Here is a 20856-nt window from a genome sequence, read left to right as displayed (position 1 = left end):
GGGATCCTGCAATTATGCTGGATACCAACCCCAACTCCTGGGGAGAATGGAGCAGCTTCAAGTTGCTCCGCTCTCCTCGGACTTGTCCCACCTCCAGAGGTGGAGCAAGTTCAAGGAGACCCATAGGGGCCAGCGGCCCTTACCCAGGGGTAAGGGGAAAAGTTTCCCCTTGCCTCTGGCTAAGCCTCTTCTGGCCACTATCCAGCACTAGATACAGCACAAGCCTCTTGGCTTGCCTGTCCCAGTGCAGGATAGGATTGCACCCTTCACCTTGAAAAACCTAAACCGTCTTGATGGTTTCAGAAAAAACTGCCTGCTCCCAAAGAAATCTGTTCAAGTTCTATTGGAGACCAAGTTCTGAGTGCCCGCAAACTCTGAAGAGAGACCAGGTCTAAATGATATGAATGTCACTCCAGAATCAATTCATGCATGTGAATCACAGATGTTCAGGTGGATTCCTGAGGTAGAACAACAAGGAAATTGCTCAAGATTATGGTTATAGACAACGGCCTACCTCATCTGAATAAACAAATCACCACTAGGTCAACTTATTGCTTAGACCCTGTCTGAGGGGAATACCTGCCAGGGAGAGGACCTTTTCAAGACTGGCACCTCATTTTGCTTACATAGCATAAGATCTAACGGTTGCCAGATGCCTGGTAAACATTTTCCTGGACTTTGAATGGTTTTTCATGGAACTCCAAATGCCCTCTAGTGGTTTCACTGCTGCTGTCACTTCCTGTAATGGTAGCACTGTTTCTACTGGCTTTTAAAAATTGTTATTTTAAAAACCAGTTAGAATAAGGTTGTATTAGAACAATGTTGTTAAGTTGCCTCGAACACAGTTTACAACTCTCACTAAGTGACAGTAGATCCTGGGCTAGCTTCAGATTGACCAGTATTATTAGTAGTTTTTTTTTTTTAAATTGCCATTCAAAGGATAGCATAGAGACACTGGTGCTTAATCCAGCATGAAAGGAAAAACTTCACCTGTTGAACTTCTGCTTTGAACCTACCTGTTCAAGCCTGATTAGGAGAACACAGAAAGCCTCCTCTCCAAAGCATTGTTGCTCCCAACTGTGCCTTGCTCTCTAACAGGGCATATTATAACTGCCTTTTGGTCAATTTAGTTAAGTGTTCCTTTAATTCCCTTATAGCACAAGCCTTTGCTAGTCTATTGTGTTCAATGGGGCTTACTCCCAGGAAAGGGCACACAAGACTGCAACCTCAGTCATTTTCATACTCAAATACACAATCTTAAACCTATCTCTGTGGTGTTGAATAGTCACTAAACTAGGTTCCACTGAGAAGGAAATAAATATCTTCATAAAACATAAAATCTATTTGCAAAGTTAGTCAAGAATCAACTCTGTCTTCTTCAGGTGGGGTTTCCAAGGAAAATAACCAATGATTCAAGTATCCACTGTTGCAATATCCATACATAAAAGTGTTTTCCTAAGGATTTTCACTCCAAACTCTACAGCAGCAACAAAAAAAAAAAAATTCCAAACACTGTTAAAATTGAGTTAACAGATCCAAAGGTTCAACTAATCTCTGAACTATTTTTGCTTCTTGCTAAGTAAATCATCTGATACTGCAAAAGTTCCTTGCACTGGGGAAGCCAAACTCAAAACATTTCATGCTGCCTGCTAGCCAGTTATACAGTTCAGCTGTAGCAAAAAGAGAGAGAATGGTCTCCCAAAATAAGATTGATTTGTAAATGCTGAGACGTTCAACAATTTAAAGAATCAATAAACAAAATAATATGGACAAAGAAGTGCAGCGGTGCGGGGGGGGGGAGAAAAGGGAGCAGAAGAGGTGTGGGAATGAAGGAGCTGCTCTATCCTCACCTTTCCTGCTGCTTGTTCATTCCAAATCTTCACAACCTACTTTTCTCTCACAGGGAAAAGATACAAGGTCCCCCGCAAATGGGAAAGCAGCATGGAAGGTGAGGATTTTGAACAGACACAAAGCACAAGAATAAAAGATTAAGCAGCAGCTCTTCCTTCTTCTTCACTCCCGATTTCAGCCTCCCACGGATGCTTTTCATTAGATTACAAATAAGCCAGGAAAACTGTCAGTCACATGCAGCTTTGCCCTCCATCAACAAGATCCAGTCACATGTAATCATCATCAATGAGTTCACTGAGGTAGATAAACGTCGGCAGGCCCCACTCTTGCAAGCCTGCTACTCAATCTGCACATACCAACATATGTGCTAATTACTATTTGTAGTGTCTTAACTACCCACAGACCTTTTGCAAACTAAAAAATGTGTGTCAAATCTGTCAAGGAACTCCAGTTCAGCAGCCTCACACTCTATCTGACCCCTAAAGATCTTTGGTTTAAGCAGAGCAACAGTCAAATCAGAAATTAAATGTGCTGGCAGGTAACCAATACTCACCCACTAGTTTCTGCATGTTGCTATCCTTGCTGTTTGTTTCCATTAATTTTCCTTAGTAGAATCGAAGCAGGGGCAGGTTTTTTATGCTCTGCCTGGCCATATAAAGATGTGTTCAGATTTAGAATTGGGTAACAGCATGTGCTTTTGCTACACTCTCATTGGCAACAGTATGCTGGCTTGTACTGGTCATGGCAATGGCAGGTTCACACCCCTAGAAAAACAGGTTAGGTGCCTAGTATTTATTTGAGTAGCAAGCAGTCAAGTATGCTAAATGTTACTTTTCCCCAACAACCACTTAACCTCAGTGAAGGCTGGCAGGGCTGTCCCCTAGCTACTCGCAAGATGTTTATCGTAATACAGTTAAATGCTTAGTCATTTCTCACTGCAATACCCTCCTGTATGTTTCTCACTGCAATACCCTCCTGTACTTCCAAGCATATGTTTTCATGCCATCACTACAGAACTGGAATGCAAAAGCTTCAGTGTTCCTGTTTAGGATTCAAGGGCTTACCTAGCTACCAGGGGTTCACCTTCTCCAGCTATCATTTTCCCCACTATGCAAATTCACATTAGTTTAGATTTTTGTTATAGCAAAGAGACTGAAATACAAAAAAGTGCAGAGAACCTGAAGCTTAAAGACTCACTTTCAACATTCAAAACAGCTTTCTTCTTCTCTCCTAAAGCAAGACTCCTTCCACATGAAAGAAGGTGCCAGACTTATAACAGATCAAGTCTGTTGCAAAATGACCTTATTTGTTTAATAAAAGAGATGACAAAGAAAAATTCAACAGAAGCTTCTCTAACTCAGCCATCACTGATCGTATGATGACAAGCCACTTCAAGCTCAGCGGGAACACGGCTATGCCCTTGCATCAGCCAACCCTCGACGAGGTCATTGACCAGGAATTACTGTGGGAAGTGCTGGAACAGACCCAGCCAGGGGCGTGGCAAGAGCAAAACAGCACACAGATGTGGCATTCCACAGCCACAGGCATGTGACGAAGAGGGGAAAATATGCTGTGAGCTGTACACAGAATTAGCAAGCAGTGTTGCCAGACAATATTGCAGAGTGATTTACTAAACTGCACGTGAAATATAGTTACATTTCTCCTTTTCAGACAAGCAAGCAGATGGACAGTACAAATCTCCCAGTCCATTTGCATATAGAGTGGGGCTCACAGAGGCAACTGAAACTGCTATTAAATCCTGGGGCAAAATCATTTTGACCCAGAGACTATTCAACTCAATTCATACAACTTCCTTCAAGAGTCAAAGCATGAGACTGATCAGTGATTAATTTACAACGGGAAAATTATTATTATTATTATTATTCAATTTTCACACAGTCACGCTGTTTTTGACTGGATTTTGTATATATCCAACTATTGAGTCCTTCTCAAGGGCCTAGGATAGGCAGCTATTTTTGTTTTTATATTGTTACATTACAAATATCACCGTAGTAGATGTGCTATTCCTAGTAAGGTGGCCTTTTGTAATTGACTGATGGTGCTTGTGCTCATTCCGATGGCGTCCAAGTGCTTTTCCAGGTGTTTTGGGATAGAACCCAAGGCTCTATTGGGATTTCTCTAGCTTTCTTGTGCCATAGTCTTTCAATTTCTATTTGCAGGTCTTTATACTTGGTGATTTTCTCCAGTTCTTTATCTTCTATTCTGCTGTCACCAGGTACTACAATGTCTACTATCCAAACATTCTTATCCTTCTTGTTGATGATGGTTATGTCAGGTGTGTTGTGTGGCAGATGTTTGTCGGTTTGTATTCTAAAATCCGAGAGCACTTCAAATTCCTCATTCTCTACCACTTCATCATCCACATTCTCTACCACATCGTTCTCATTCTTCATTCATTCTTCTCTTCTTCCTTCATTCTCTACCACATCATCATCATAATCATCATCATTATTATTGCATCTGCTTTATATATTCTTAGCCACTGTAGCTAGATAAATGAAAAATAGATTCAGGGTGCAACAGATAACTGTACAGTATTAAAAACCATTCTGCCAGTTTGCAGCAGAAGCCAGCTGTGGAGAGTGATGATTGACTAGCTCTTAAAACAACACACCCCTTTGCTACCCCTGAGCAGTTTCACAGCTTTTAAAAAATACATTTTCTAGTGTTGCTGATGAATAAACTCTTAAATGAATCAAATGTTTATGCTGTTTTTTAAACAATAAAAAAGATGAATACCAGGGTTGGGAAGGAAGAGCAAAACAGCCAATTTAGATCAGCATTAAATCAACATTCACTTCTGACAACTATGTAGTGAAGCTGCAGTTCCACCTAATCAACTGAAGTCAGTTTTAATCACCATAGGAGAATAGCTTGCAGATGAAATTTAAACATGGTGTTTTGATGCTGACTGAAGTATACAGAGTGCCAAAAACATAAGCAGACTTGGGAACAAACAGAACTGGAAGAGTACAGTGTAACTGCGTCCTGTTCTGGTTGCAGATGCGGCAAGTTGGGGCACAGTTCAGGGGAGATCAGTACCATGAACATGAGGCCCCCCTGCAGAATGGTAAATGCCATTCAAGTGGGAGAGGGCTTATGCAAGGTGTCGGATCTGGCCTGCAGGCTGGAGTCTGAAGCATCCTGGCCTACAGCATTTGGGATTCTAGAAAGAAGGCACCTATATATATGAGACATATAAAATTATGCATTGGTTGGATAAAGTGGACAGAGAGAAGTTCTTTTCTCCCTTGCACAACACCAGAACCAGGGAACATCCGCTATTAAGTGCTGGGAGAATCAGAACAGACACATGGAAATATTTCTTTATCCAGCATGTAATTAATCCACGAAACTCCTTGCCACAGGATGTAGTGACGGCACATGCCCTAGATGCCTTTCAAAGCTGATTGGACAGATGGAGGAAAAGTCCTTCACAGGTTACAAGTCATGATGACTATATGCCACCTCCGGATTTTAGACGTAGCCTCTTTCTGAATGCCAGATGCAAGGGAGTGACAACAGGATGCAGGTATCTTGTTGTCTTGTGTGATTCCTGAGGCATCTAGTGGGCCACTGTGAGGTACAGGAAACTAGAGCAGATGGATCCTTAGAAAGGCTGAGGTTGCAAGTAGTGCAATAGGGAAGAGCCCAGGTATCAGATTGGATAGGAGGGGAAAATATTTTTAAAGTGATTTAACATTCTTTGAAAAGGGGATACTACTTTTAAACAAAAGGAACACACTGTATTTTTCCACAGGAAAAAAAAAGCTCTTCAAGGGAACATGAAGCACATAAAAGTCTTTTTTCAACACCACTGTGTTTCATTTCCAGCAACAGTCATTCTACTAAAACTATGCTCAAATTGCCGTCAAGTCCTTACAAGGTATTGTGCAAGTCAGCGGTGATTAACCAATACTGAACAGAGAAGAGAAAGTGTAGAAAGAGGAAAAAACAGTGATGCAGCAATTGAGACTGTGATGATACAACACAAACAAATCAGGATCATCTTTTGTTTACCTTCCACCCAGATCTACCACGCTATCTCAGAACTCTCTCCTTCCATCCAATTCCAGGTCTAACTGTCAGCCATTCCTGCCTGAATGCTTCATTAACATCTCACACTCAGTATGTCCAAGACACAACTTCTTATCTCTCCCCCCTTTACCAAGTCCTCTCCTTGTACTCTCCCCCCATCCGGTGACCATGTTCCATGACTTTGACTCCTCTCCCTCCTTCATTTCCCATATACTATCTGGGGCGAACTCCGGTCACTTCTCCCTCTCCAGCACTGCAAAAATACAGCCTTTCCTTTATGTCCTCTCAGCAAAAACACTATTTCACACCCTGGGGACTTCTTATCTTGATTACTGCAATGTTCTGCTATCTGATCTTCTACAGGTTCACCTCAGGCCCGCCACCACCTTCTGGTGTTCTGACAGGGTAATTTACCGCTCTCCTCACTCTGATCATGTCATGCCCTTCCTCAAATTCCTGCACTGACTTCCTATACACTCCTAGATCAAGCATAAATTTCTGATCTTTGCTTTCAATGCCCTCCATGGCCTCATCTCCTCCTTATCTTCCTATTCTCCTGCCCATGATCTTTGTTCCTCTGGCTCCTTCACCCAGTGGTGTAACTAAGGGGGGCAGGGGGTGTACACTGCTCTGGTTACCACATCTTGAGGGGGTGGCAACCTGCACCCCCAACAGTGGATCCCGAGGCAGGCAGGGGCCACCAGCAGGCCTTCTGAGGCTTGGGGACCATCCCTTCTCTCTCACTGCTCCTTATACTTGGATCTCCATCCTTGATCAAGTAAGGGATGACCCTCACTTACTTCTTCAATTTTCTCCTCAAAACCCACTTTTTCCATGAAGATTTTGATACACACACCCCATCCTTACTGCAATTGCCTTACTCCAGTTCAACCTAAGTACATAAACATGAAATGATCACATATTCCTCCCAATCCTTCCTGGCACCACTCCCCTCCCATTCCACTGTGGTCACTGCAAGCCTGTCAAGTACGACATACACTGACTGTTCTATGTAAATAAATAATATCTGAAAATGTATCGGATGATATAAGCATTTTACAGAATTTCAGGGAATATGGTTTATTTATACAGTATATGTTGCTTGCATTTCCAGAATCAGGATCTTTACTTGATTATACCCCATATGTATTTCTTGAATTATAGCAATTTTCTCCTATCAGGAACATGCTGCCTTTTGTCAGAGTCAAACTATACATAACATTTAAAGCATTATTAACCCAGATCAGCTTAGTTTTTCTTTAGTTAACAGCAGGCTGGTTGTTCCCCCAGTTCAGACTGACATGTCTACTTGGATGTAAGTCCCATTACAGCCAATGGGGCTTACTCCCAGGTGAGCGTGGATAGGATTACAGCCTGAGACTGCAACAAGGGGTGGCTTTGTTTTAACCCTTTCCATTCCTATGGTTATGATTGGGTTGTCGGCCTCATCATATTTACCCTGACACAAATGGGAACACAGTAGCTGTCCAGGATATATAATAGCTATATAGGATCCCCACAGACTGGGACTGAATCAAGAGCGTAGGGCTAAAGTCCCTTCACCTCCCCTGCCATGGTCCCAATCCAGTTGCAGTTAACTAAAGAGAAACGAAGCCCATCAGGGTGAATGATACATTAAATGTTACATGTAGTTTGGTTTTTAGTCTTTACAAGGTTTACTGCCACACTACAGTTTAGGGACTATTAATCTATCTAACATGGATTATGTTTTTAAACAAGGCAACCCATCTGCCAGTCAGTGAGCAAACACAGCTATCACCTTATTAGGGAATTCATCAGCGATGGATATAGTGTTAAGCAACAGAGGGAACTAAAAATGTACACAGCCACACAGTTATCTAATGGCTTCTTATAGTCCTTTTTGCATCATTCTAGCCAAATACACAACAGTGTATACTCAGGCAAGCCTCCCAGCACTTCAAGCAGAAGCCAAGCTAAGTAAAGAAAGTGGGTGAGCTTGGGAGGCAAGATATAGCGCAGCCACTGGTAAAAGATGGCATCAAGACCTAGGCATTGAGAAAAGGCTAAACTAGCTCCAAAAATGAGCATCCATTAGATATACAAGATGGCTGTATTCTTCTCACACAGGAACTGTCACTGTAAACATGTTGATGCATTATAGCAGTATGGAAGAGTCCAGCAGGATGTTGTCCTGTGTAAGCCTCACTGAAATGAATAGGGGATGCACAAGCCTGCAACTTGCACAAGAGAAATCTTAAGCATAAGAACAGCCCCGCTGGATCAGGCCATAGGCCCATCTAGTCCAGCTTCCTGTATCTCACAGCGGCCCACCAAATGCCCCAGGGAGCACACCAGATAACAAGAGACCTGCATCCTGGTGCCCTCCCTTGCATCTGGCATTCTGACATAGCCCATTTATAAAAACAGGAGGCTGCATATACAAATCAAGCAAACTATGCCCAAACTTATCTTATGAGGGCCTCTACTAAGAAATAGCATTTCTTAGTATTCTAAGAAACAGAAATAGTTACGTGTTTTTTTTTTAAAAACTTTTCTAAGAAATAGCATTTCTTAGTATATTTCCACAGTATGCTTCGAGCCCCCACTATTTTAAAGTCAAATTAAGGTGCAATCCCCCTCTCCCCCCCAAAAAAACCTTGGGAGTTTGGAAGGAGATACCAGAACATGTCAAATGAGAGGATCTCCACCTTCCCCCTTCCCAAGCGTACGATATTGTCATGATAAAATTGAAAACTGCTAATATTGAAAGGGCTAAAATTGCTACTGGAGGCACCCTGGAATTCTCCCTCCCCCACTCCACCCAAAAAAATTGGCTCAACAGCCTTAGACACATGGAAGGAAGAGAATCTTGAATCCTATTTACAGCTCTCTTCAGTGACTTGAGGACCAATTGCCAGGTCCAACAATCAGTCTGGATTTTTTTCACCTTTGATGTTGAGTTCCTTCAGTTTGTGAGGTGCACAGACTGCAGCGTTTCAGAATCTGACAGCATTGTTCAACATTTTTCACCTGCTGTACCAATTTGCACAGTCCACCTATTAGAAGTACAACTGGAAGTAACTGATGATGACATCATCACCAGTTATTGCCAGATTGGGAGGCCAGACGCAACACAACAAACACCAGTACCATGTTTCCCCGATAATAAGACACTGTCTTATTATTTTTTTGGGACAGAAAAACACCAGAAGGCTTATTTTCAGGGGAGGGCTTATTTTAATGAACATTGACAGCAATTTTAATAAACAGGTAAATGTGAACAAATCATGCCCCCTGAGTTCTTCTTTTATCCTCCATCATGCCCCCTGAGTTCTTCTTTTATCCTCCATCATGCCCCCTGAGTTCTTCTTTTATCCTCCATCATGCCTCCTGAGTTCTTCATTTATCCTCCATCATGCCCCTTTTATCCTCCATCATGCCTCCTGAGTTCTTCTTTTATCCTCCATCATGCCCCCTCACTCCCGCTTACATACCGGGTTTTTATGTTGTCCTGCCTCAGCTCTCCTCCGCGGCACTGCTCTCAATGGCGCCAGCAAGCAAATCACTGGGGAAGAACAGGATGACGCGCTCACTGCTGCAGCTCTGATTGGATGCAGCTCGGAGCGCGGCGTGCGTTTCACCCGGGGGGGGACGGTGCATACAGAGGGTACTGTAATGTAGCATGTAGTGCAGGGGATCACCTTCACTACAGTAGCAATCTCAATAGGGCTTATTTTCGGGGGAGGGCTTATTTTAGAGGAATCTTACACAGTAAGGGGAGGGCTTATTTTCGGGATAGGTCTTATTATCGGGGAAACACGGTATGAGTCTCATTGCGGCCGGGAGGACTTTTTCAAGCACATGGAAAGCACAAGAAAAGGAAGTGAAGACTCAACACAAAGATCCAGGACCTCAGCTGAGTCACAAGCACAGAAGTGTATGCAATACTTGATACGCCTTGCTACAGGAGAAACAAGAGATACAAGCAACAGCACTTGCTAGCATACTGCTAGCAAACAGGAATGCCAGCATCTGTACAGAATGCAGCAGGAGAATTTCAGCTACCGTATGCTCAGTAAGCAAGTCCCTAGTTCTCATGGTCATAGAGGGGGAAAAATGAAGAAATCCAAATAATTATTTATCAGAAGCGTGGGACTTCTACTACAGAAGTGTAGTCAGCAATCACTTACAGATTAAATGCCCTTGTTTCTCTCAAGGGCTATGTGTCACCTCGACATCCAGCAGCAGTATGCCTCTGTACATCAGTTTCAGGGGAGCCACGCTGGGAGAGAAGTCTGCCTTCTTTCCGGCTTCTGAATTTGGCTTCCCAGAGGCAGCTGATGGGCTACTGTGGGAAACAGACTGCTGGACTAGATAAGCCTTTAACCTGATCCAACAGGTTGCCAGGTCCAACCTGTTCTCTCCCATGCTTCCCATGTTCTCTCCCATGCGTCCACTAATTATTATTACTTATATGCCTTTCACCACTCCAATCCTTGCCCAAAGCATTCAAACGTTGGCAACCTGAAATGGTAAAGATTATGCAAAGCAGGTATATGACTAAGATTTACGTCCATCTTCTCTCCCCTTTCAAGCTTACTATTTGCAGAACACATTCTGGGTGTGGAACTAGATGTGAGTATGGGGAGCTTAAACCTGGGCTTAAACCAGGTTCACATGGGCTTAAACCTCAGCAATATATTGCCAGACTGAAACAAGAGGATTTTTTCCACATCACTTAGGAGCCAAAGATCTGTGTACGTACTCAGGTTCTTAGGGCTCTGGGTTTTCCTGCTCTTTTATTACAGTGTAGTTTGTCTTGGACGTACTCCAGTGTATTATTAGAATTGTTACAGGAAAATATATACAGAGATAAAGGAAGAGATAAGGAAGCAAAAGAGACACACCTTATGACTCTGCCAAGCCACCAAGAGCCCAGCATGCAAAAAATAAACCAACAAAAGCATATGGTGTTTGCTGATGCTCTGAAACATTTACATTTGTGGATTAGCCTCCAACGTTTGACAATCATCCCACTCCACAGCCCATCCTTGAGGTGGGAATAAAAGGGCACTCAGAACACAGCTCTCTCGGGAGCATTTTAGCCTTCACATTGGAGGAAACACATGTTTCTAGACATCATGTTTGCAAAGGGATGCTTGGAATGTGCGGGCAGGCAACATACTTTCTTCAGAGAAAGCTGGAGCTCCCAGGCCCTGCTAGAAGCCAGTCCCCCCAAGAGTGGAGTGAACGACTGGACTTGACTCGTCACTCTTCAGACTGCTCCATGGGCTACATGGTCTGGTGGATAGCACTGGCTCAACTCATTCTCTCTCACTCCCCAGTTCCCATATACCTCCTTCTGAATAATAATGCCCAGACCCTTCTAGCAGATTTCACCAGGTATTGGCAACATAATTTCATACTTCTTCACATACAGAGCTAGAAACTTGTTTGAAGAACTTAAAAAAAAAAAAAAAGGTTCATACATGGGAGAGGCCGGCAAGCAGCTTACAGCATAATTAAAAACAACTAAATCAACAATAATTTAAAAGCCCAAAAGTTGCAATCCTAAAATGTCAGCTTTGGATTTTTTGTTTCCACACAAATTAATTTTTGTGACTGCAGCATTTTCTGGGCATGCTGAGATTTTTAAGTTTTGCCAGGCACATGGTTGCCTGATGTGTGATAAATTCATTTACGAATTCTGGGTTCCAGACACAGACTGCTGCTGAGCCCTGACATCTCATTATGGGAAAATTGTTGTGTGGAACACCCAATTAATTTTTTGGGATGCTTCTGAACTTTGAGTAATTATTTTTAAAGTCCTTTTCAGGGGCTCTTTTGCAAAGTGCTTCACAAACTCGTGTCTTCTTTGCCTCATGACAACTCTTAAATGTTGCTACCTGTGTATGGGCACTTTACAGATTGTAGGCAGAAGACAGGTCCCTGCCCTGAGGAGTTTACAATTTAAATTTCAGTGGACGGGGGAGGAGAAGAACAGGGCTAAAAATAGGGAGGAACATGAGTAACAAAGAATGAATATGAACAGATGCAGTTATCCATATGCAGACTTCAATTCAGAGCCCAATCCTGTCCAATTTTCCAGTGCCAGAGCTGCTGTGCCAATGGGGCATGCATTGCATCTTGTCATGGGGCAGCAGTCACAGAGGTCCCCTTAAGGTATGGGAACATTTGTTCCCTTATCTTGGGGCTGCATTGTGGCTACACGGGTGCTGGAAAATTGGATAGGATTGGGCCCTCAGTTAGTTACCAGCATTTAGAGCAGGGGTGCCAAAACCCTGGCCCTGGGGCCACTTGCAGCCCTCAAGGCCTCTCTATGTGGCCCTCAGGGAGCCCCTAGTCTCCAATGAGCCTCTGGTCCTCTGGAGATTTGTTGGAGCCCACACAGGCCCGACGCAACTGCTCTCAGCGTGAGGGCAACTGTTTGGCCTCTCGAGTGAGCTGTGGGATGAGGGCTCCCTCCGCTGCTTGTTGTTTTACATCTGTGATGCAGCAGCAGCAGCAGCAAAGGAAAAACCAGCCTTGCTTTATGCAAGGCCTTTTATAGGCCTTGAGCTATTGCAAGACCTTCATTCATTCATATAAGTTCATCTTTAATATATTCATTTATGTAAATTTATTCAAATTTGAAATGTAAATTAATTCGGCCCCCGACACGGTGTCAGAGAGATGATGTGGCCCTCCTGCCAAAAACTTTGGACACCCCTGATTTAGAGGGTTAGCTGCTGACTTTCTAGTGGGGAAATGTATTCCTTTCCCCAGTGAGCTGAAACAGAGCCAAGCAAAAATAAGCAGTTATATGCATGTGTTCTTAATGTGTACAGTCTGCCTGTCCTAGTCCCACACACTAACCACTATACCATGCTGCCTTCCCAATATATAGGTTCCATGATTCTTTGGGGAAATAAAAATGATCAAAGCCTTTTCATGTTAGTTTAAATTAGAGATTTGCTCCAAAACAGGTCTTCAACTCAAGTTGCAACCCAAATTCAGGTGGGCCACAGTAATGCTTCCACTGCCATTTTGTTTTGAGGTTTGGGCCTGCACAATATGAATAATAGCCAGGGCTAGGAGTACTGGATGAGGCGACTCCCTTGCTCAATAGGGCTTACTCCCCAAAAAAGGTGGATAGGATTGCAGCCATATACACCCAATCCTTTTTTGAATCCAATTACCATATCATAACCCACTCCATGATTATGGGAGCATTTCTCATTCACTAACCAAATTATTCCCCATTTCTTTTTGATCAAGCTTGTGTCAATTCCAGAACTACCGAGCAGACAGGACAGAAGGGCTGCCTCTCTTTACTGCAAATGCAGTAAAGGTGTTCACCATGCTCTCTGAATAAGGGACAGAGCTGCAGAGCAATCAGGGAGACAACATCTGTGGCTCAGTGGAAACAAACATCCGCATTCTTCTAATCTGCAGAAGAGGAAAAAAGATACCAAATTAAGGGCCAGAGGTTCAAAGGTTTACTACAGGTTAATAGCAAAAGTAGCCTGGAGGGCTGCAGCCTCAAGAACATCAACACTCACTAAGTGATAAATACTGCACTGCAATTGCAGTTACAAAAATAATGAAGCAAAGCGAGCCAGCCACAACTTTAAATAGATGCAAATGATTCATTTGGGAAAAGCAAAAAAGAAAATCACTGTGTATGGCCTGAGAGAAGCCAGCATCTTCATTCACAGGGATAGAGGGAGCTTTCTACAAAGCGTTCACTTGATTGATGGAACAAAGACCATTACTGGGTTAAAGAAACAGCTACAAATAACAAAGTCCACCAAACCCCTTCGGGAGTCTCTGTGCTGACTGAGTTGAGAAACGGAGAGGACTCGCTTCCTAAACTGGTTATCAAGTCAACCATTTCCTACTGCAACCCTTGCAACATGAAGGGTGGCTGGTGGGGGGGGTGCTCTGCAGCCATGGATTGCTCATTCCAGATCACAGCAGGGCAGCAACATTTCAACCACCGTGTCTTCAATGCTCCTCCACAGACACCCAGTCCAAGGAGGTCCAGGTTTGAAACTAATTCATCTTCTGGTCAGTCTACTGACAACAAGGCAACTGTCTGAAGGGGAAGTTTGCCTCCTGAACCTAATCACATATACATTAGCAAGAGGTGCTTCACAATAAGCCCCCCTCACAAAAATTAAAAGAAAAACCCAAAACAAATTAACTTTAAATACCGTATGTCCTATTGTTTAAACATCACCACTGATTGCAAGGGGATTTGGAGGGGCACAAGTGCAGGGCTCCAGAATTCCACTCACAACCCTTGCAAGGGTGAGTATCCCATCACCCTCTGAGGAGCATGACAAGAGGAGCCCCAGAACTAGGGTGAGGGTAAGCATTGTGCCTGCACAGTTATGGAGATAATCTCTGCCCCACTTTGCAGCTCTGAGCTGGAGAGGAAGGGCCCTTGTCTGGGCAGTGGATGTTCAAACAAGCTCTGGTCTTTCCCTCCAACTCCAGCTCCTGAGGGAACCTTGAGTGAGGGTGCAGCATGAAGTTTGGGACCAAGGCTGCAATTATATGCATGCTTACAGCTCCCTGAAAAAGTGACAACCAGAACTGGCCCACTCTCCTGGTTGGTTGGTTGGTTGGTTGGCAACCTTCAGTCTCGAAAGACTATGGTATAAGCCTACAGCACCCAGTATTCCCAGGTGGTCTCCCATCCAAGTACTAGCCAGGCCTGACTCTGCTTAGCTTCTGAGATCAGACAAGATCAGGCATGTGCAGGGTAATATCCACCCTTGACTGAACCTCACACTGATATAGTTGGATTGGGATCAGGAAACCCACTCTAAAGTGTTGTCATTCTCACCAGTGATTCTAGATTTTCTAAAGATTATTATCACCTATTATCTACATGGGAGAGTTGCCAACTTTTGGCTACCCACACTTCTGTGCCTGTTACTGCAATCAGACATGCATACATTAAGCTGGTGAAAGCTCTCCCATTACCTGACCGCTATTTTAATAAATACATGCGTCCACTGAAATTGCCACACATTCAAAAGTCATGAAAGGCAGAGGAGCAGCTCCAGTAACAAAGTAAACCACGCTGTCTAATAGCCATGAGGAATAAGGAACTGTATACTTGGTTGTTTTCCCAAAGTACAATGTCTGGAGCTTAGAACAAATATTTCCTGTTAAATAAATGACCAGAGACTGGGGAGCAATGTCTTCTAGGTCAATTTTATACAAGCCAGTGTCCTAACTTAAATGGAAAGGCAAATACTGAGCTCTCAACCCTGTCTTCCTGGACTGTACCAATTGGAATTGCAGGTGAGGGAAAACAAGTCTGTATAGTTACCCATGGCAAACATCGTTCTTCATAGAAAGCTAGTGTGTTAGGGACAAAGGCTTCTCCCTAATTTGCTAGCTTTCTAGATGCCGGGAATCTGATGAAGTGAAGCAAATATGCAATTTTCTCCAGCAGTGCTTCGAAGTGGTACATCATAGGATATATCAGCAGAATGGCGTATTCAAAACTGTCATGCTGCATTGAGACTCACTCCCAATAAATTATGCACAGAATCATTATGTTAGTCTATAACAGCAAAGAGTATTTCCAGGTCATGAGCTTAATTAAGTTTAGGTTTAAACCAGCTTATTGTCATTTTAAGCATGATAGACAAGAGGTGACCCTGGCCAATATGTCTTTATGCTTGGAATCACAGAATAATTTAAATCTTTGAAAGTGTAGATCTCTATAAGACCTGGAGACCATCCACAATTCCAACAACATCAGTGGGTCAGAATCCTGCATCTCAGTCATTCCTGCCTCGCTTGCAAGTCCAACCATGGATACCTGTTGCCCTGCAAATTTTCAACATTGACTATGCCTCCTGCAAAAACGCATGATGCTTGTACCATCTGGATCACTATGATTTATTACAGTATTTATGTACTGCCTTTCTCATTGATTCAAGCAGGTTTACACAGGCAGGCTCGTCAAAAACCCCATTTTTCAATGGAGTTTTTACAAGTATTGTTCCATAAGACTCATAGAACCCTTCATTTCTCCAGATGTTTCCCCTCATACTGCAGTCATCACTCTGCCTTGCCAGCCCTTTGCGCAAGTTATATGGTATAGACCTTCACTTTCTGTACTGAGAGTGCTGGGATCTTGCATCATAGAGTCCAGGCTGTAAGCGAAAAGCATCACAGAACAATCAGTACAGAAAGCAAAGCATGCTCATTGTATTCTTGAAATCCAACCCAGAGAAGTTTATTACTCTGGCACTGCATGCGTGGGTGAAAGGAACAAAATGGGCTGCAGTGTGGCTCTGGCCTACTGAGTGCAGAGTTTAATCTCTGTATCGTGGATGCGTGAACCATAGGCATGACTCAAGGTCATGTTGCAATGCAGGTAAAAAAAATTACAGGGTTTTGTTCATAACATGATTAAAGAACTAGATTTGAAAGCACTTCAACCTAACATCCTATTAGTAAGTTTCCATACTTACTTTTTCTGGTAAAACCAGGGACAGCAGTCCCAGCAACAAGAGTACACTTTTATGACATCTAGTTGCAAAACAGCTGGTTTCTAAGAGTAGGAGAGATAAACTGACTTCCACAAGGGGCTGGAAAGAGAGAAGCAGCATTCCTTCCGTATCAAGAAGGATAAAGTCACTTCTGGTTGGACTTTGGATGAGCACAGCACTGTTTTCAAACCATGTTTACCATGGAAACGTATCCATCCTCGGGCACAAAAGTGCTTTCATTGAATGAAATGACCAATTTTGAGATCAAGGCAGTGTTTTTTGCTCATCAACAAGTTAAACCACTTCAAGGTGCTACTAATGACCAGTAAAAACTTTAACGGGACAAACAAGGCCTTGCCCTGAAGCTGTTCTGAAATGCACAGTTTGGTGTATTGCCACAAGCATTGAAATACTACAGCAACATCAGTGCAGAGAGGCCTCTCACCTTGGTGCATCAGGCTTAGGGCTGATTTAAACATGATTGCTGCCTTCAAAAGACATTCACCTGTGGGTACTAACTTGTTAGCAGCAAATGGCTAGATGATGCAGTAACCAGTAGGAGGGCAATGTAGCCACAGAATGCTGGCGTGCATGTATGGGTCAATGCACAGGTTAAGGTCCTTTTAAAGATGGGGTACACTGCATGAATATCTGTAACGGTGAGTGCTTTCTAGCAGCCTCTACATTTAGCGGCCTCAGCCTTTAGATATAACAAGAGGTAAGGAGCTGCTTTGGAGACAAGTCCAAAAGCACTCAAAACACAGGTTCAAGCTCTATGCAAAGGGGGCAGATGGCTGTTTGAATCTGGATCTGCCCTGATTGTACAGAAAGTGGGGTGTGTGAGAGGTGATCCAGTTTTGGAGGGCATGCGCACAAATGGTACAGAACTCTCCTTCTCCCACCTCTATAGGTGTGTGTGTCTCAGCCAGGCCCACTTCTGTAGCACATGTTGCTGAAAATAGGTAGCAATAATTTTGTGTCTCTGTAATTTTGTTAAACATTTCCCCTGCTAGTGCAAGTGAAGTACTGAAATAAATTAGGCTTGTTTGGAGGGGGAGTGCTCAACCATTGGCAGAAACAGAAAATAAACTTTAAAAAGTTTCAGCTTCATCTTCAGGTTTAAATCAATAGAGGAGAGATGGGGGTTCAAAGGAAGAGTGGAGCATGCTATGCTGGACAGAGAAGAAAAAGAAAAGATCGCAGTGTGAGCACAAAACAGATCCACTGGAAACAGTGATCCCACTTGTCATAACTACCAAATACAATCATATTGAGTTAGGCAGGTTCCTTCTTCCTGCTACAACCACAGTTGTTGCCTGGGATAACCAAGACTGTCAATAGGTATCCTGAAATTAAGAACAATGTTCTACAAAAACAGATATTGCTACTTTCTTATGATGTTCAAGGTTGGCGTTTGTGGGATATAGGCCAGAGTTTCTGAACAAAACCTCACATACCTCCACAAGGTTTCAAGAATACAAACCTGGGTTGCAGTTGCAGCATGGCGCATATTCTGCACAAAGCCCATCCGGAAATTATGATGGGTCAATAGATAAAGCTGTTTATAGATCAAGAGGTTTATCAATGGACTTGTGGACAAACAGGGAACAGTTTGGTTTGGTTTGTTCCATTACATTTTGTTTGCTTAAAACCAAAGCCATCACAAAGCAATGGGAAGCATTAACTATGTGCCAATACCAATTTAACATCTAAGTGCTAATGGATGTGCAGGAGCCTGAAGTAGGCAACCATGTTAAAAGCAGCTATGAGTAGGCATGATGCCAGAAGCCCCCCCTACCTGTTCTCCAATAGTGTCATGCACACGACCTCTCGCACACCAGGATTGTTGGCTTTTTCAACCGAACAGGTCTGCAGGTTCCAAGTGGCCACCCTCAGCACAGGCTTCCCATCTCTCATCCCACCAAACATTTCCACAGTGGGACGGGTGGAGATAATCTGAGTTGGCCCTCCAGGTGGAAAATCCAAGTCCTCACTCTGGAGGCTTAGCGAGGTGGGACTCGGGTGAGGCTTGACGGTAAAGTTGAGGCCACCGTTGGTATTTGTGGAAGGGGGTCTCGACCTCTCGGCAAAGATCTGATGTCGGATCCTGTCCAAAAAGGAAGAGTTGATGCAGTCCATCTTGACCAGGTCCTCGATGCTTTTGAATGGTCCATGTTCTTTTCGGTACTCAACAATGCTGTGGGCGATCTTCTCCGTGATGCCCCGGATGCTCATAAGCTGAGCAGGCGTGGCGGTGTTGATGTTGATTTTAGCAGCAGACAGGTGGTCAAGATTCTGGTCCTTCCGAAGGGAGCTGGGCGAGTGTTGGGCCGAGTTGCCTTTGCTGCTCACGCAGATCTCAAACTTCACCTGCTCGAGTTTGGCCGCACCCACGCCACTGACCAAGGCCAAGTCCTCCACTTTCTTGAAGCCACCGATATACTCCCGATACTCCACAATGTTCTGGGCCACCATTCTGGTGACCCCGGGGAGAGTCATGAGCTCCTCCTCTGTGGCCATGTTGATGTTCAGCCTCTCTTGATTCACCAGGATGTTGCTGAAGTTACAGGCTGCGCTGAACTTGCGACTGTGGCAGAGGTCCGAGGGGTCTCTGGGAATCGAGCGGTGACAGCCAAGGTTCCCCCCCATGGCTTGTCTGGGTCTTTAAAGAGGCACAACCACCCAGCACCACTTTGGTGAGCTTGGTGGCCCCGACAGGCCAGCTGTTGCTTCACAGATAGTGGCACTTGGTGCGCCGAAGGTTCTCTTCAAGTTGAGCGGGCGACTCTGTGGGCTGCTTCGGAGGAACAGGAGCAAACCGTGAAGCACCGCTTTGAAGAGCTGACAGCAAAATCTTTCATCATGGGAGGGCGGGGCTGGAAACAGCGGGCTGGAACTCCAACTTGGCAACAGCTGCGATCTGTGCTGGCTTCTGGTGGCACTTCAGCAGCCAAGTGGAGGAGAAAGTTAAAAATATGCTTCTCTCGCACACACACAGCGTCCGTCACACAGGGGCATGCATGCAACCCAATAGGAGGCAAGAGGGGGCAGCCCCCCAACCTGCCGGTTAACAAGCCCCCTCTTTCTCACAGGCAAAAGGCACTTCCCGCCGCCCACCTTCCAGCCAGGGTGGGAAAGCGTCCCACACTGCAGGGAGGACGCCCCGGAGTGAGCGGCCCGGTGCGTGGCTGATCGCCAGCTGTCGTCACTGGAGCATCTCTCCGGGGCTGCATCCGAGCCTCGGGAGGGCGGCGCGGGTCCTTCGCTGGCCGCTGCTGGTCCCCCCCCCACGCGCGCCCCTTTCCTTCCTGCTCGCTCGGCCACCACCCACAGCTCCGGCTGCCCGCCTCGGACGTGCGCCCGCTGCCCGGGCTTGGCGGCCGCCGCGCTCTCGCTCCGCCGGGATCCCCGCCGCACTGGCGAGCTCAGCCCCCTGCAACCTGTCTACGGCGGCAGCGCCCGACTCTGCTCGCTCGGCCGCGGTGCCGGACTTGTGATCTCTCAGCCCGAGTGTGGAGATGCCGCGGCGGCCGCCGCCGCCCCGCCCTCCCGGAGGCGGGGCTGCGGCTGCTCTGCCTGCCGCTGGGGCGCGCGGAGCGCAGGGCACTTCTGCAACGCGCCCTCGCCTGGTGCTGCGGGAGGTCCCCTTCCCCTGTCCCCATCCAGGCCTCCTGGGACCATCGCTCCCTTCGCCTCCCAGCCCACCGTGCTGGCTCTGCACACTGTGCAACCAGCCCTGCGCTTGGTGCACAGATCCTTTCAGCCCAGGAGTGAGAGGGGTCTGCACAGCCCTTTCCCTTGCTTGGCTAGTCTGTTGTTGTTTCAGATGGATAGTCCACCTTGCAGAAGGTCTCCTCTCAGGACAGCGAAGGGAATGTGCCCCCCCCCAAAAAAAACTTGGGGCACAATCCTAAGCAGGTCTACTCAGAAGTAAGTCCTATTTTGTTCAATGGGGCTTAATCAGGAAATTGTGGTTAGGACTTCAGCCTTATTTCTTTATGTATCTGAAATATGTATACCTTGCCTGTAACCTCTGGGGGCTGGGGATAAGAATAGGCCCTCAGTTTGGCTGTACTTCTCCTAAGAGGTAGATGGGACTCGTCAGCCTGGGAAGGCAGCTCACCTGAGAGAAGGAAAACTCTGATCCCAAACCTCCACTGCCTTGTGGCTACATCCAGTTATGGAAAAGGCTTCAGGAGTCAACCTCGAGGCAAAATCCGGAGCCGGAGTCCCTGAGGCAGTTCACGACTGAACATAGTCACGTTCTGGCAGCTCCTGCGACGCCGCTGGAACCAACCGTATTGGCCTCTGCCTTTCCATTGGACCATTTCAGCGACGTGGAGAGGGGGCATTTGCTGCATGGGTATCAGCCTATCCTCCATACCTACTTTACCCAGGCTTCGCGCACTGGAGAGGACACTCTGTTCCAGAACCACCATTCAGA

At 45.2% G+C, this 20856-nt stretch overlaps 1 protein-coding gene and 1 pseudogene across 1 annotated transcript in view; both read right to left on the bottom strand.

Annotated features, from left to right (window-relative positions):
• The window catches only part of EEPD1 (endonuclease/exonuclease/phosphatase family domain containing 1), a 62792-nt gene extending 42842 nt beyond the window's left edge, over nt 1-19950 (bottom strand). The window contains exon 1 of the mRNA XM_066628194.1: nt 18211-19950. Coding sequence (XP_066484291.1) covers nt 18211-19061 — 851 coding nt within the window. The 5' untranslated portion in view covers nt 19062-19950. The remainder of the gene's footprint in view (nt 1-18210) is intronic.
• LOC136654953 (5S ribosomal RNA) lies at nt 14561-14680 on the bottom strand (annotated as a pseudogene).
• Nucleotides 19951-20856: the final 906 nt, after the last annotated feature.

This window comes from Tiliqua scincoides, chromosome 5 (genome assembly GCF_035046505.1).
Source record: "Tiliqua scincoides isolate rTilSci1 chromosome 5, rTilSci1.hap2, whole genome shotgun sequence".
Taxonomy (NCBI): domain Eukaryota; kingdom Metazoa; phylum Chordata; class Lepidosauria; order Squamata; family Scincidae; genus Tiliqua; species Tiliqua scincoides.
Note: the sequence above shows the minus strand (reverse complement) of the source record. Positions and strands in the feature narration are given on the sequence as shown.